Source organism: Vidua chalybeata, chromosome 22, assembly GCF_026979565.1.
Source record: "Vidua chalybeata isolate OUT-0048 chromosome 22, bVidCha1 merged haplotype, whole genome shotgun sequence".
NCBI lineage: Eukaryota > Metazoa > Chordata > Aves > Passeriformes > Viduidae > Vidua > Vidua chalybeata.
Window position 1 is genome coordinate 5,755,916 of NC_071551.1, and position 16,634 is coordinate 5,772,549.

General features: G+C 41.3%; 1 protein-coding gene across 3 annotated transcripts in view; it reads right to left on the reverse strand.

Annotated features, from left to right (window-relative positions):
• The window catches only part of PRKCZ (protein kinase C zeta), a 39,314-nt gene extending 23,784 nt beyond the window's left edge, over positions 1-15,530 (reverse strand). The window contains exons 1-5 of one of the 3 annotated variants that reach the window (XM_053962881.1): positions 15,312-15,530; positions 14,334-14,534; positions 10,539-10,660; positions 8,650-8,739; positions 8,226-8,276 (exon numbers count right to left, since the gene is read on the reverse strand). In XM_053962881.1, coding sequence (XP_053818856.1) covers positions 8,226-8,276; positions 8,650-8,739; positions 10,539-10,660; positions 14,334-14,404 — 334 coding nt within the window. In that variant the 5' untranslated portion in view covers positions 14,405-14,534; positions 15,312-15,530. Of the gene's footprint in view, positions 1-4,512; positions 4,688-8,225; positions 8,277-8,649; positions 8,740-10,241; positions 10,296-10,538; positions 10,661-14,333; positions 14,535-15,311 lie in introns of those variants that run through there. The other 2 variants (XM_053962882.1, XM_053962883.1) reach the window with 2 other exon arrangements.
• Positions 15,531-16,634: the final 1,104 nt, after the last annotated feature.

Sequence of the window (16,634 nt, forward strand, 5' to 3'; positions counted from 1 at the left end):
ACTACAAGTTCTGTGAAGAAAAAGCACAGTTAAGACAGCAACAATGACCAAGGAAGTGGAGAACCAACAAGGAAACAAATGTCCCACAGAGCAGCAGCATTTACTGCAGCACAGCTGGGTGAACATCCTTCCCCACTGCCTCAGAAGGGGCAGCTGAGTTCCACCTGCACTGCACACACCCCCAGTGCTCCCTCGTGCCTGAGCTCTTGGATGTTCACCTTCAAATCCTGCTGCTAAAATGGCTCCCTGGCACTGCAAGGTGACAAAGTCACACCTCCAAAGACAATGCCAGAAACACAACAGCACTAACAGCTCATTTGGAGCGAGTCTCTGACTCACAGGTCTGTGATTTTATGTGCAATTCATCAGGTGTACTTGAAAATAACAAAATATACCAATATACCAAAACATACTCAAGAAATCATCACTAAGCCCAGACAGTGGCTGCTGCCCCAGCAGTGACCATGTCCTGGTTCTGAGCATCTCTGGGCACATCAGTGACCACAACCTGCTGATGTCCTTCCCTCCTCAGCCTCTTGTGCTGACACTTCTGCTGTTTGCAAGGCTCTCCCAGACACAGGATAAAATGCTGCTCTATTTGCTGCTCTAATTTGAAAGAATGTTATGAAAAGGGCCAGAAGACAACTGGTGGTGAGTCCATGCTTCTGAAGGTGATTAACATTTTTGTTTAGGAAAGAAAATAAGGTTCATATTTTCCCTTCTCTAACTGGGCCCTCTAAGCAATTTTCAATTCACAGCCTTTCATGATGTGCAGTTGGCTTCTCTGTTACAAAGTCAGTGGTCACAGGAACCCCAAAACCAAACTTGCATTGCATGGTTAATAGTAAGTCCAAAGGCTTCTTTTGATGATTGCATCATTAATTCTCCCAAAATAAAAATCACTTTCATTAAAAGATTTACTACAATGAAAAGTGAATTTAATGTTTATTAGCATAATTTAGGAGCTGCATTAAAATGTTTGATCAAGCTGAAAGAGTACTGAGCCAGTACTTATTTAAATTATTTAATTCAGCTAACTTAGGACTGAAGTACAACAAAATGAAGTTCTGAACATTTAAGCAATCTGTAGCAACTGCATCCACTTTCAGGCCACTGTTTTGTTCTTAAACAAACCTCTATGTCTTAGTACATCCATGAAGCAATACTTTCTATTATAAAGAAAAGCTTGATAACAGAAAGTCTTTGTCTTTTATACACCCTGGAATCACTGAAGAAAGCAACCAAAAAAGTGAGGAGCAACCTGATGAAGTTTGCTGCAGGAATTTGGTTCTGCTGTAGCTCATCAGCAGCCTTCATGATTTAAGACTTGCTGGGACTCTTACCCTAGACCTGACAGCACACACTTTCAAGAAAATTTTCATCCTTTGAGCACATGTACCTATTTCATACCTATGGGTTACTGAGAGGGAGAAGTCCAGTTCTTGTGACTGAGTGAGACAGCAATCAGAAGGAACTGAATCCACATTCTTCAATGTCATCAGTTAAAACTTGGTCAGATCTAGTTTACTCCTAGTCTTTTTTTTTTTTTAATCTTAAAAAGCCAATTATGACATGTCTGTTGAAAAGGTCAAAGGGAAAACAAAAAGCTAGCTAGTGACAAATCCCTGAGAAAACATTATAGAAGATTTCATTTGAAGAATCCTATTTCCCTGGCTTCTTGTCCTTTAGAAAATGGTTAACTAATTTATCTTATCCTATGCCAAACATGATTTTAAAATTAATTTTAGCATATTTGATCAATTGTCTTTTTCTAAGTTGAAGTCCTACTCTTGTCTCCTTGCACTGAAACATTCCACTGGTTGTGACCTGTCCCATCCACACATTTCCCCCTCATTTCCAAGTTACCTGGACAATTCTACTTGTATTGCAAAGTGCTACTGCACATGATCATCACAGAACTACCAAAAGTTTCCAGAACATGTGCTTGGAATGAAATTTATATTAAAGTTAGGTAACTTTGGCTCAGAGTTGAGAAACTCAAGAACAGGGAGTCTTGTCACAGCTAGTCACAGGGCACCTGCACTGCTTTACTGAAGAGCATTAGATAAGAATCTAAATTATTGGAAGCACAGAATAACAGTAGTAGTAATTTATTGTAAAAGTAAAGGCCATACTAAAATCCTGGAGTACTGCCTTCAAATAGTTTCTGGTTTCCCTTCAAACATGTCCCCAGCTAACAATTCAAGGACAAGCCCTATCAGACACAGAAGAAATAGCAAAGCAACTCGAGTTACAAATGAGGCACTTTCTGGTCAATATTGAGAAGATCAGTTTTTCCTTTTCCACTCCCATGGCAGTTCCTTCCCCATGTGGTTTCAGGATGAACTGCACAGTCTGCTCACCCTTCTCTCCCTGACAGTGCTCAGGGCTCTCCTGTGCCTCTCCTGGGAGCCACCCTGTCAGCAAGCCTCAAGTTTGCTGCTTTTTGCTTTATTTCCCACCCAGACTTGCACTACTGCAAGCCCTCAGAGGCTACAACTGCTATCGGAGCCTCCCAAGGTTTGTTCCTGGTGCTCTCCACTCCAAATGAGCAGCACCTGGAATCTCACACACAGTCTGGTTTCTCACAACTCCAAAATCCAGGAGATCAACGTTGAGGAGCCCATATACCTGCCCTTCAGGCCTCTGCTGTGAATTCTGTAGCTCAGTTCAACATAAAAAACCAGAACTTGCATAGAGCAACTAATTTCCAAAAGTATTACACAGAACTCAGGTATAATAATATATCATTAATCTTGGCTGTATAAGTGAAGAGGTTACATATTAAACAGCTTTTCCAAGCTACTGAAACACACAGGCCTAACTCAGGTTTAGCAGGCCCACAAATATTCATTAATTCCAGCAAAACCAAAAAGCTTCACCACCTCCTTGCCCATTTAGTCACCCAAGTGCCTGAATAACAACAGTGGATTTATCAACTTATAAAATGATATGAGACATAACACAGGGAGAGGAACTAGACATTACATCAAAGAGAAGCTTTCTGAAACCAGGTGACATCCTTTCTGCATTTAATATACTACATTCTGAGTAACAGCTAGGAGAGGGGAAGTAGAATAAAGAAAAAAGAACACAGATTATTTGCTATGACACCTTAAAAAACAGCCCATGCATTCCTTAGTCCATTGTAGTTTTAGTCTATAGTTAATAAATTGGAACACAAACATCTGCTAAGACACCCAGTACCTTTAATTAAGGGCAGATCTCAAATCCCACCATCAGACTTGTGCTTTATAATTTTACGCCTGAATTATAAAGAAGCAATGTCCAGCCCTTTATTCTTCATTGGACATTTCATAGCTAAGAAAACTGTTGAGATTATTTAGAATTAAAAATCATAAAATTATTATAAGCAAACCAGACCTTTAGCTACAATTCTGTTCTCAGTAACTTATGCTGCCTCACAATCTGTTTCTTTTTCAAATATGTCACACATGATACAAACGTGGTGCAGTAAAGACAGAGGAAGAGATTTCAGGTATTCTTGAGAAACTATGACACAGCTATTTTTAAATCCTAAGCAAAAATATCTTACATTAAAATAGTACAGTCCCTCCCCCCCCCAGTTCAATTACTAAAATCCAGGAGAGGGTTACTAGCAGTTTCAAAATTGCCTAATTATCCAGTGCAATCCAATCTATGTCTTCAGAACAGTCTCTATGGTGGCAATAGTTCTTTTCTTCATTGGGGGATTAAATTGGTTCACGTGCTCTGAATAACCTAATCACTGCTGCCAATACAGTAACAAATGACGGGAAAAACCTGCCTTATGAGCTAGAAAAATATTTACAGGCCACACTACTCCAGCAAGAAGCCTTTTAAAGCTATTTCACAGTATAAGGCAGGACATAAGGCAAAATCAAGTATCTACACCTAAAATAAAAAGCCCACAACAACAATTAGGTTACTACAATACCTCTACTCAAGCCCATGATGAAATTTTCAAGGAAGATGGCTTGGGGGAAAATGAAGTCCAAACACCTAATGCTAAAATACTGAGCAGATAAACAAAGAGCACAGGAGACACGCACAACACAGTGTAACCATTACCAAAAAAATAAGGCAGCAAAATCAGCCAGAAATATTAAATAATAAAAACTATCACACTAACGTAATAAGTACTAAAACATTTAAAACATATTCTCTTCTGTTAATTAATTTAAAGGTTTCCTAGTCTGCATTCCTCTATTTAATGAAGCCAACAGCAAAACAACCCCACAATTTGCTGGCACTAGCTATCCAAACCCAAAATGAATTTTAATATTAAATACACAGACCTATTTGTTAAGCAGAAGTGAACTAGCACAGTTCATTCTGACAATATTAGAAAGTAAGCAACCCTTAATTCAAAACAACTATTTCACAATTAAAACCAGCCATCTATGACAATCCACTAAGCAGAATTCAACAAAAAGGCCTCAGAAAATGATGCTCATAAATGGTTAGCCTTTACATCAGCAATCCTACAATAAACAGGCCCTGAGCACATACCATCAGGGTTTTTGGGATACATTTCCTTCATTAATCTCCAATATTAGCAGCAGCAGCATCACTCACTCTTCCGTTCCTTTCCTCCTAAAATACATTCCCCAGGAGTCCTTTCAATGCAATTTTATCAGTATTTCCAGGAGGTCTCTCAGCCACATCCCTACGCACAGAGGCAGCAGGAATCTCTGCATTTGTAACAATCCATGGCTGCAAGGGAGGGTGGCAGGCACAGCGACTGTACCATAACCAAAATGCTGAGTTCTCTTCTCTCCTGCAGCACACGTACACACAGCCCGCGTCAGTGCCGCTCACAACAGCAACCACAACGATGACACAAAATCTACAGAAAAAGCATGCATTACTCACTGGGTTTTATTCTTTAGCCTCTTCAGCATGGAATTCTTTACAATGTAGTAGGTATGAAATGAAACATTTTCCCTTTATTCCACGGATGCCGCTGTGTGAATACCATTAGACACCAAGGACAATAGGCAGGATCAGCTCGAACATTAAGAGCAAATATTTAATGGAAGACTGGTTACCCCCGTCTCTCCCTTTCACATCTCTGCCTCATGTATCCAGGCACGGGTGGTACTGGCTCCCTTGAGAGGCTGTAGCTAGCAGCTGAGGCACAACTAAAACATGGCATGGATGTCAAGGAGCTGATGTCACCCAAACAAGTATTTCTCTGATAAAGCCAGCAATTCCGTTAGGGAAGTCCTACAAATCGATGGGAATTGTTCAGCTGGACGTGCTGTGTTACACAATGCACTGCAGCACCAAGAGTGATAAATCAGATCAAGATCTGTCAGGGTAAATAAGCTGAGACTCCAATAACTAAGTTATAAAGCTGCCAATCAGCTGCTGGGATCCACACGCGCTGTCAGGAGCGCTGGCACCTCGAGGCACAGGAGAGAATACACCGAATGCCTCTGAAACAACCTTGTTTATTCCACTCTGAAAGAACTGCTCATCTACTGAGAAAGTAAAAGTGAAATGCAAGACTGGTCTAAAAGTCTGCCATCTTTATCAGGAAACAGTGACCAAGCACCCAAGGCTCCAGTCCAGCAGATGCTGGGAACGCCCGGGAGAGGTCACATTCAGTGTCTGGGAAGGGATGGGAGAGGTTTCAGCAGCACTGTCACCTCACAGCAGCACTGCCAGCACAGCCAGCACAGCAGAGGGGCTGCTTGGAATCACAGCTGTGCACTTGCACTGGGAGCTGGGGCTGGCTCCAACAACAAGCACAGAAATTCAGAAGCAAAGGAACACAGAGACAATACAAATGCAGATGCTGAAGACTGTGCAAATTCTGTCTCACAGACAGCACCACATCAATATAAGAACAAAGGTTCTTCAAGCACAGAAATAACTTCCCTTAAGTCATGCAAATGGAATTGAAATATTAATCATGTGGTTTACTTCATTAATGGATTACAGGCTTTTATTTCAAGCTTTGCTGGCTGGTACTATCTCCAAACCATATCAATTTAACAAAGGTGAGGATAGGTAGAACCTTATCATTAAATTTCAACATAAATGCAAGCCTTCCAGTATTCCTGCACTCTTCTTCCAAAGTGTTATTGTTCTGAAGGAGCTGGAAAGAAAAACCCTACAATCCTACAGAAATAGAGATTTGCACTTCAGAAGATCACAAACTATTGGAAAGAGCCACTCCGTGACCTAACATGGAGACATCTGAGCAACAGATTGGAAATGCAATTATTTCACAATTGAATAGTTTTATTTAAAAACTCAATTTCAAACTGTCTGTAGGTCTGTAACAAACCAGCAATCCACATTTAGAACTGCTAATTTAAGTAGAAGCTCATTTTGGATAGACCAACTACTTCAATGTTAATTTGTCTCTGGAAAAAACCTGAGGCAAACTCATAAGCTCCTTTATAGTGCAAACGTGATGCTCCAGAAAACATATACATATATTACATAATATTCTCACTTTTAAAGGGATTTCCTATGAACATAACTACAGCAATAAAGACACAAAATAAGAATTTAAAACATGATGAATATTTTCTGAAGCAAAGACAATATTTCAGTCCTGACAAAATAAACAGTCCCTTAAATAAACTGTATCATCAACACCAGTAATATTTCCTTACAGTTCAAGTGCAATGCAGATGTTTGTTGTGGGCCTTTGCCTAACAAGCAACATTACTCAATGTATTAATCTATGCTAAATTACAATTTAAATACAATTTAATAGCTCTGTTGCAAAAAATAGTTATACCTAGGCCACAAGGCCCAATTTCCACGCAGGCCCCACAGATGCAAAGAGGTAATGTACATCAAATTAATTCATGAAACCATGAGAAACCTGGCCAGAGATCCCTTATCAAGCACATCCAACTAAACGTGATTTTTAAACAATCTGAGTGTGATTCAACGTGACCTGTAAAGCCATACAGGGAGAAATACCCTACAGACACAATAACCAGGTCAGCTGAGCCACACTCAGCTGGGCGTTCTGCAGCTCATCCCATGGCTTGAGAGAACTAAAACCTCTAACAAATTAACATAAGAAACTTTCCTATTAGAATATCTACACCTTTAATGAGTTCATTAAATTAGGTGTCTCAGGGATAATTTCTTTAACTCTTCTGATCATAGTAGAAGAGCCTTTATCTGCTGTCCTTGTTCAGAAAATTAGAGGAATTAATGTTGTACATTTACTTTCTTTTTTTCCTTTCTAAAAGACAACTTTAATAACCTAGTCAACATGAAAACTTACCTGGTTTTTACAGTCAGCCTTTCATCTACTGTAGTTAAATGTAGGAAATCATATTTGAACTTTAATTTTTTGGTATTTGTTTCACCTCTCTCCATCCTCATAGAAGTTCTCAATAAAGAACTTACTAGCATATTAGCATTATTTCTCTGATTAAAAATAGTATTCACAACTATTACCACTGCACTACTCATCTTTAGCCAGTGTCAGTGTAAATCCTGATCAACCAAGTACTTTTCTCCTAGTATGTATTACTTGCTCTTATCAGCAATTAGTTTTATCTCCTCCCATATTTCTCAAAGAGAAGAGCAAAGGTCCTTCAAATTCTTCAGTTAGCTTTTCTTTATACTCCTGTGAGCAGCCAAGCATCATCTGGTACCTTTGGCACCCAATTATTCCCATTCCTTTCCTTAACATTTACCAAGATATGAAGTCCTGATGCCATCCCTCTGTAATGAGAGCTGACTATACAGCTATTTAATCCTTTTATCCCTGTGCAGTTCAGGTTATTATAAATACACGTAAACCATATCAATTATGTGTCCTTCCTCTGGAGGTTTATCTACCTCTCACAGGATTATTTTTATAGAGATTAATAACCTTTTTATTAAAATGGCTGTATCTCCCTCTTCAGCACATCATTTCTTTTCCCTGAAAGTCAAAAAGCCTAAAGAACCACAAAAAAAGCAAAGGCCTATGTTCAAATAGGCATCTAAAATCCTGTTGTCTCTTCCTCTGAATGTATCAACAATAAAAACCAGCATTAATCCTCAGAAACATTAAAACACTGCTACATTGATTTATGCATTGTCTGCTGACAAAATGTAGAACACTTTACATTCTTTTAAGAAAACAAATCAGAAACACACGTATGTAGCACAAGATTATGAAAATCTTTTAATGTATTTCTTTTGCATGTGACCAAAAAAAAAATTTAGCTAGAACTGGAGAACATTTTAGTACTCACGATCTTCTCCTGGACAAGGCATGCCGGGTTTCTCTGGAGTACTTGGGAAAACTAAAACAAAAACATTAGATTTTTAAGACAAAAGATTCTCAGTAGTACTTTTTCCTTGATTCTTGACTATATTTACACACAGTTTTTGGAAGCCTTGAAATAATTCTAAATGAGAAATGATGCAATCAAAATATAGTTCCAGAGTGGCAGAAGCTTATACTGGAGTAAAGCATGAACAAATCTGTGCAGTGCTAAACTCAAAGCCTCCTGCACAGTTTCAGCTTTGAGCTCCCGTTCCTTCCTCAGCATCAAACTCCAGGGCATCAGCTACACAAAGGATACTTGACAGGCAAGGGAGTCACTCCAGCCTCCCACTTAAGCAGCTGTTGGGATTATCAGACACACAGAGGTTCCTGAACTGTGCAATACTTGCCATGAATGATCAGCCCTTCGTCTCTGTTCTGACAATACAAACGGAAGGCTTCCTCCAGCTCCATCTGAGATGAGATGGTACAGGGGTCACCTAACAAAAAAAACCAACACACAGGCAAATTTACCACTGAAGAATTTCTATTAATAAAAAATGTACCAGCTTCAGGTATTGCCTCTCTTTCAATCACTTGATATTAAGCTGGCATTTTGATCAAAACCAAAACGGAACAACACAATTATTCCTTCCAATTTTATCAAAATTGAGTAAACAGAACTATCCTATAGGATAATAACAAGAAAATAAAAGTGAACAGATATGCCTAAAGATCTCCCCCATTTCTTTGTCTGCTTGTGGTCACATTATCAGCATTACCTTGGGAGGGTTATTTTGGTTAAAACTGGATAATTAATCCATAAATCCACTTAACCAGACACACGTAAAGTACAGTACGTCACAATGCACTGAGAGCAAGCAAAGAAGCATGGGTGTCCCTTTGTGCAACAGCCACCTTCCTGCAGCACACCTTGGGTGACAGGTGACCTTATGCCATCCAGGCCAAGAGATGACACCAGTGTCAAGCCAAATTTAAACTTTAATTTCTTATTTTTAAAAAATGTTCTTATTTTGTAAAATTATGAATCCTGGGCCCAGCTACCTCTCTTTGAAGGCTATTGAGGTTGATGATCTATAAATGCAGCAATAATGCAACATGAAAGACAAAAGAATTATTTGTACTGCAAATCAACAATCCATATTCCTTACGTGTTTACAGGATTTTATCATAAGTGAGCTATTCATATTTCAAACCTTTTGGATCTTGTCAAAAACAAAGAAACACTATAAAAGCCCAACAGAAAATCTATTTTCTTCATCTCTTGGTAGGTTTTGTTTATTCATTAAGCCATGGGCAATTGTTTGCTTTTAGTTAGTTCAAAGAGAACATCTGTTTGTGCAATCAGACAAATGAACTTAAATTCCATGTGGCAATAAGTTGAAACACTCGCATGCAGAAATAGGATAACTCACAAAACCCAGGAGGATCAATAACAGCCAACACAGCAGATTGGCTGAAACTCAACAACTCAGACCCAGGAATCAGAAAAAGGTTGTACAGGTATGTATTTAACCAAGACTAGAGGAAAATACTTACTAGGACAGAGACTAAAAAATTAATTTTAATTTAAGTAAGCTTCAAAAAGCCAATGCAACGGTGAGTCCAACCAAGAAACACTTAAGAGGACTCATGTCTTAGAATCCTCCAACTCAAAACTCAGGGGGTTTTCTTCCTTTATTAGCAGGCATGCAGTTCAACCAGCTAAGCACAGGCAATGTAATTATCTTCCACATCCTTCTGATCAGGTTACTTCTTATTACACCACCATTAAACTGAGCTTGGTACAGTTGCCTCTGTCCTTCTTGGTATTCAAAATATAAAGAGTAAAATTTAGAGGTATTAATACTTGTCCATGGTGTTTTAAGGGTTGAGTCATCTTTGACTACCAGCTACCACCTTCCAAGGTCAGTACTTTGAAATTCAATTTACTCAAACAACACTATCAGCTAAGAGAGCTATTAAAAAAGCCAAAACACACCATTAAAACTATTAGCCAAACCAGTCTGGTATTTTTCCACCTTTCTGTATTCAGTTCTAGTTCTGCAGGCCCTGGCTTTGACAAGGTGCTTCTGTAGAAGTGAATTCAGGCACTACTGCAATCAACCCTGATGTCTTGAGTCTCATTTCTCCAAGCTTCCTGCTCTGTGACAGGGTTCTGTAGTTAGGTATTTAGAAACAAAAAAACTTCACAGTATGATATTTGTTTATACCAGTTCCTCAATGCCCCTTCTTTGTTTGTGAATAACAAACCCTGAGAAGTATTTCAGTCCATTACCTTCATCATCAATCCACTTGAGGGTAATTGGCTGTTCCTGTTGCAAGTTACACATCTCGTGCACTTCATCACAGAGTTCAGCATAGCTCATTGATGCATCCAAGTTTGTTATCAGGATGTCCCTGCAGAAGATGAAAACATCAGCTTTTATCAGAAAATACTTGCATATTCCAACAGTTCCATCTATGGACACTAAGCTGCAGAATCATACAGAATGAGCATTCCTCCTATAAAACACTCCCACTATGCCAGCAAGATTACACCTCACAGTGCTTAACTTAAAAATACTTCAGTATGGAGGAAATAAATGTGTTAATTACCAGTCTTTAATGCATGTTTACTCGGGTGAGCCAAGCTCCCTTATTATAATTATCAGCACTTGAAGTGTTGTTAAAAAACAAACCAGAAGCTTTCATAATAATAATATTTTTTTTAATCCAGGTGCTTCTTCCATCAGGAGATAAATAAAATCTCAATTATTGTAAAATCCTTTAAAACAGAGGCTTTACCTCACATCCACTATATTGTTTGAGATGAAGCTTTGATTAGGTGAATTCTCAAAAGATGTAATTACATGAAAATTCAGATACAATCTTAGTCAAATTCTGTATCTTGCACTCTACCTTTGTACTATTTGGAGAATGTGAACCCAATACTGAACTGTCTATGTAAACTATACATTATCTCAGGAATTTCTGACAATAACTTTTGATATAATGGAAGTCCATAAGTCCTGTCAAAGCAGGTCAAATACTGAAAAAGGAAAAAAGATGACACAAAACAAAATCTGATGATACAAACAAGACTTTCTACTACTTTTAAAATATTTTTCAAATAACTGACTCTGGGAAATCAATTAACAAGTGCAAAATGAAACAGGAAATGAACTTAAATCATTCCACTGCCTTGAAAACTTTCCAGAGGACAATTAGTAAACTGTTTGGTAGCTAATGGCTACTGGCATGTGTAATTCTTTCCCCTCTTATGTAATACAGCAAATACATCAGAAGTTGTCCAACATAACTGAAATAATTTTCCTATTTCCATACTATGTGACAAGTCATTTTAGAAAAAATGTTATACAACATATTCTGACTACTTATGTCTTTCAGCCAGCAGCTGAACAGTACTACACTGAAATAAGAAACTTAAACTCCACAATTTATATTTTAAATGATATGCATTAATAACTTGCCATTTTGCCTTTGCTGAGAAAAATTACTATAAGCAAAGCTCTAAAACAAGCATCATAAAGAACTGTACTGTTTCAAACTCAGATTAAAGCACTGCTACCTTTTCAAGTGTATCTTTAATCTATACTTTGTAGAGCTCTCTAAGAACAGCAACTTAGTAATTCTTCATAACAGCAACAGCAAATGAAATACATATGCTGCCTGCCAACCTGCACATCCATAGCATCCACAACACTGAGAGCTGTCAGGTGAGGTTGAGTTTAAGAACATTTCCCTGTCAAAGAAGTCATGTTTTATGCATTTATGAAAGTAAGAGACCAAACTGGTTCTCACAGCCATGTTTGAGGGTTGGTGCAATGCCTTGCCCCACGACAAGGGCACCAACAAATGCAGCTCATTATTTAATGCACTGCCACCACAAGCCACTCATGAAATCAGGCAGCTGTAGATCTGTGGTAACCATGGACATTCACACTTTCACCAGCATCTAAATAATATTCAAAAACTGAAAATACACTGTAAGGCAACACTACCCACACACACTATAAACTCCAAATAAAATTGGCCACTACTAGTCAGCCTTGAATTGTTAAAATTATTATAACAGATGTCATTCTACAAGTAAATTAATGAACTTGATATCCATAACGTCCATGTTCCCTTGAGATCTACTGTATTTAATCTTAACATCTCTACAGCCACATCAGGCAATCAGGGCACAGGGAAGTGAAAACCATTCCTTGTTTAACATTAATAATCCCACGGGACACTTTAAAAAAAAATATTTGAAACTGGACACTATACAGTAATATGAAAAGCTAATGATCAGTAAGTTCTGTATGAGCAGTTACAGCAAGAGAAATAATTCCAGTGACAGATCAAACAAGTCATCTCTCAGAGCCAAGATAACACACAGCAAAGCAGACTGCACCACTGCTCTGCTTCAGTGATTTCAAGTAACCAGGTATAAACTAGAGAGGCAAGTGGCGTAATTCTTGGTTCATTATTGCAGTTAGGTTTTCTTTTGTAATCTACTCTGGCAGTGATTTCTACTGTGCTATGTTAGGAACTCTGTCACACCCAGAAACAGGAATACCTGAGATACTCAGCCTCCAGAGATACACTCAACACTCACATGTCTTAAACTTCCCCATGCTCAGATTTCTAACAGGCATTTCAACATGGCATCTGTACTATTATTATAATTTCAGCAGTTAGTCCCTAATTCTGAAGTTGCCCAGGATCAATGATTTCTTGTAGTCTGTCAAATTTGTTCAAAAGCTGAGTGCAGTGCTGCAGTGGAGATACTGAGATGATCAGTTATAGAGGCTATAGTGCCAAAAAGAGTCAGCTTTACCTCACACAATTTGATCAGCAGAACAAAACCAAAATTCATAGCACTCGGAACTCTCGTTTGTAAACTGACTTCTGTAGACTTCACAGCTAATGCAAAAGACTGATGTAGTGCTGCAGGAAAAACTACAGCAGTTTATTGTAAAACATGGTAATAATAATTACCTGACTTCTAACATTGACACAATTATTATCACCTCTCCCAGTTGTGCACAGACAAGCTCCACAGACACACTCCTTTCACTTTGTATCAACACTACCTGCCAGCAAGCCACCCCAAATTATTCACACCCCGTTCTACTGGTGCTTGTAGTGCCTTCCCTCACAGAGCTGAGGCAGCTCTCCCATTGCACTACCACACTAATTCAATTGTTCTAGAACTCTAAACTCAGGACCTCAAACTACATGGCATTGCTAAGTAGGTAAGTTCAAAACTAAAGCATTTTGTTTTCAATAAAAATTTGTGAAGTGACTTTCATAACTACATCACATTTAATTCAAAACAGCATTTTTCTACACTGTAATGTAGAAAATTCTACATTATGATAATTTCTACTACCATGCACAGTAGTAGCTACATTTACTTATTTAGCAGTAGAATATCAGAAGAGATCACTCAAGCCATTGATTAAATGGCAACAAGTTCCGTCTAAATATTTCCAATCAAGTTTAAGGATCTACTTGGGCCAAATATTTAAGTCCTCAACCGCCTTAAACTCAGGCCTTCACGGAAGACAGGAGAAACTAAAGCAATATTATTTTACAAGGTCCTCAGAGGGGCAGCAAACCAATAAGATTAAACATACCTGAAAATTCAAATTTCATGTTGCTGCAATAAAACCTTCCTGTTTCTACTGTCAACTGAGTGAAGTCATAAGGGACCATGACATTCTGATTATAGACAGGATAAAATGTAATAACTGCATCTGGATGCAGGAGATGGATCTAGACCTGGCTGTGACCATGGGAATCAATAATCCATCAACCGACAATGACTGTGGGTTTGTCAGTTATGCACATTTCCTTCCCTTCTGAGAGAAGAATAAATTAACTTTTCTTCTTGATCAGGATGCTGCAGGAGTGTGACTGGTATTTTAACAGCTCAGGAGTTTACCTGCCTGATCTGACATTAATTACAAATCCACCAAAGCCCTGGTTACTTTATCACTAGGTCAGACCACAAACTCCTGCTCAATACACTTCAAAAATAGACAGGTCACAATACAGAGGAAAGGACACACTGACTTACCCACTGTAGTGTGTTTTTACTCTGATGAAGTCTTTGTTCAGATCAATTTTTGAGCCCATTCTGCTAGGCATGGTCTGTATTTAGCAGCTATATAAAATTATAAGTATGCAGAAATAAGCTGATTCAAGACAGATAAGAGATTCTGAACTGAAGAGCTTCACATGTGAAATGTGTTTCTGCTCCAGATGATTCTCAATCCAGCTGCACAGATTAAAAAATAGAATATTGATGAATATACACACACTGCTAAACAAATGAGTTGTGTCAAATTTTAGAAACACAAATAGGTCTACATAGAATAGCAAAAAAATCAAAAGACCATTGACCTGCACAGAAATAAGATTGGTTAAAAATACCATGTACAATTTGGCTTTACGGAAATACCACAAGTATTTGAGGATGCTTTCTTAAAAGTCATCGAATAGCTCCCTCCTGGCTGAAATACTCCACAGAAGTTTTTACTTATTCATCAACACAGCATCTTACTCTTTTCTCACAAAGAATCAAGTAACTAAAAATAGGGTTTTTGCTGTAAATAAAACATTGCAGTCAATTACTACCAGTTACAAATTTACCCAAGAGAAACGGCAGAGGAACTCCGAGGGGCAATTTAGCATACCTTTATGATTGGAGCCTGACAAACATCCTGTTTATTCCAAACTACCACCTCACACATGAATGTGTGTGTACGCACACACCTCCCTAACCCCGCTGTCCTGGCAAGCCGGGCCACAGGTACCGGGGGAGCGGAGACTCCCGATCCCTCCACCCGACCCTCCCGGGGGGCTCGGGGGAACACGCGGCCCCTCCCGGGGGGCTCGGGGGAACACGCGGCCCCTCCCGGGGGGCCCTCCCGAGGTCCCACCTCAGCCCCGGCCTGCGGGGAGCGGCCGGGACGCGACACCGTCGCTCGGGACGAGCTGGCGCCGGCACTTCCCCGGACGGAGCGATCTCCACCGGGACCGTCCGGACTCCTACCTGCTCCGACCACGGCGGTCCCACCCTACACAGCGGGGCTCCGCGGCGCGCAGGGGCCGCTCCCTCAGCCCTGCCCGGCTACACCCCCGCGGCCTCAAGTTGCTCAAAGTCCCGCAAGGAAGTTTCGAAGCGGACTTTGCCTCGCTGCCGGCGGTGCCCCGGCGGGGAGCGGCGGCGGCGGCGGCCGGCGGAGGAGCCGCACTGTCCCTCAGGTGTCCCCTCAAGTCCCGCCCCAGGTGGCCCCGGCGCCCCTCAGCCGCTGTCCAGGCTCAGCACCCCGCGCCCGCGGCAACATGGCGGTCTGAGGGCGGGAGCCGCAGCCAATGGAGAGCCAATCCCCGCCCGGGTCCCGCCTCCCCGCCGCCAATGGCAGCGCGGGTACCGTTACCTGGGGAGCCGGAGCGTCCCGGCCAACCAGAGCGGGCGGGGGGGCGGCGGGGAACACCTGCAGCCAATGGGAGCGCGGCGCTGCAGGGAGCGGCGGCCGAGGCAGCGGGGGGGGGACAGGTGTGAGGGGACAGGGCTGAGGGGACAATGCTGAGGGGACTGTGGTGAGGGGACAGGTGTGAGGAGACAGGGCTGAAGGGACAGGTGTGAGGGGACAGGGCTGAGGGGACAATGCTGAGGGGACAGGTGTGAGGGGACAGGGCTGAGGGGACAATGCTGAGGGGACAGGTGTGAGGGGACAGGTGTGAGGAGACAGGGCTGAAGGGACAGGTGTGAGGGGACAGGGCTGAGGGGACAATGCTGAGGGGACAGGTGTGAGGGGACAGGGCTGAGGGGACAGGTGTGAGGGAACAATGCTGAGGGGACAGGTGTGAGGGGACAATGCTGAGGGGACAGGTGTGAGGGGACAGGGCTGAGCGGACAGGTATGAGGGGACAGTGCTGAGGGGACAGTGCTGAGGGGACAATGCTGAGCAGACAGGTGTGAGGGGACAGTGCTGAGGGGACAGGTGCTGAGGGGACAATGCTGAGCGGACAGGTATGAGGGGACAGTGCTGAGGGGACAGTGCTGAGGGGACAATGCTGAGCGGACAGGTGTGAGGGGACAGTGCTGAGGGGACTGCTGTGACGGGATAGGTGTGAGGAGATAGGTGAGAAGGGACTGCTGTGAGGGGACAGGCGTCAGGGGACATTGCTGAGGGGATTGGTGTGAGTGGACGAGGGAGTAGTGTGAGGAGATAGTGCTGAGGGGACAGGGGACTGGTGTGAGGGGACACTGCTGAGGGGATTGCTTAGGGGACAAGTATGAGGGGACAGGTGAGGGAGACAGTGCTGAGGGGACAGGTGTCAGGGGACTCGTGTGAGGGGACAGCGTTGA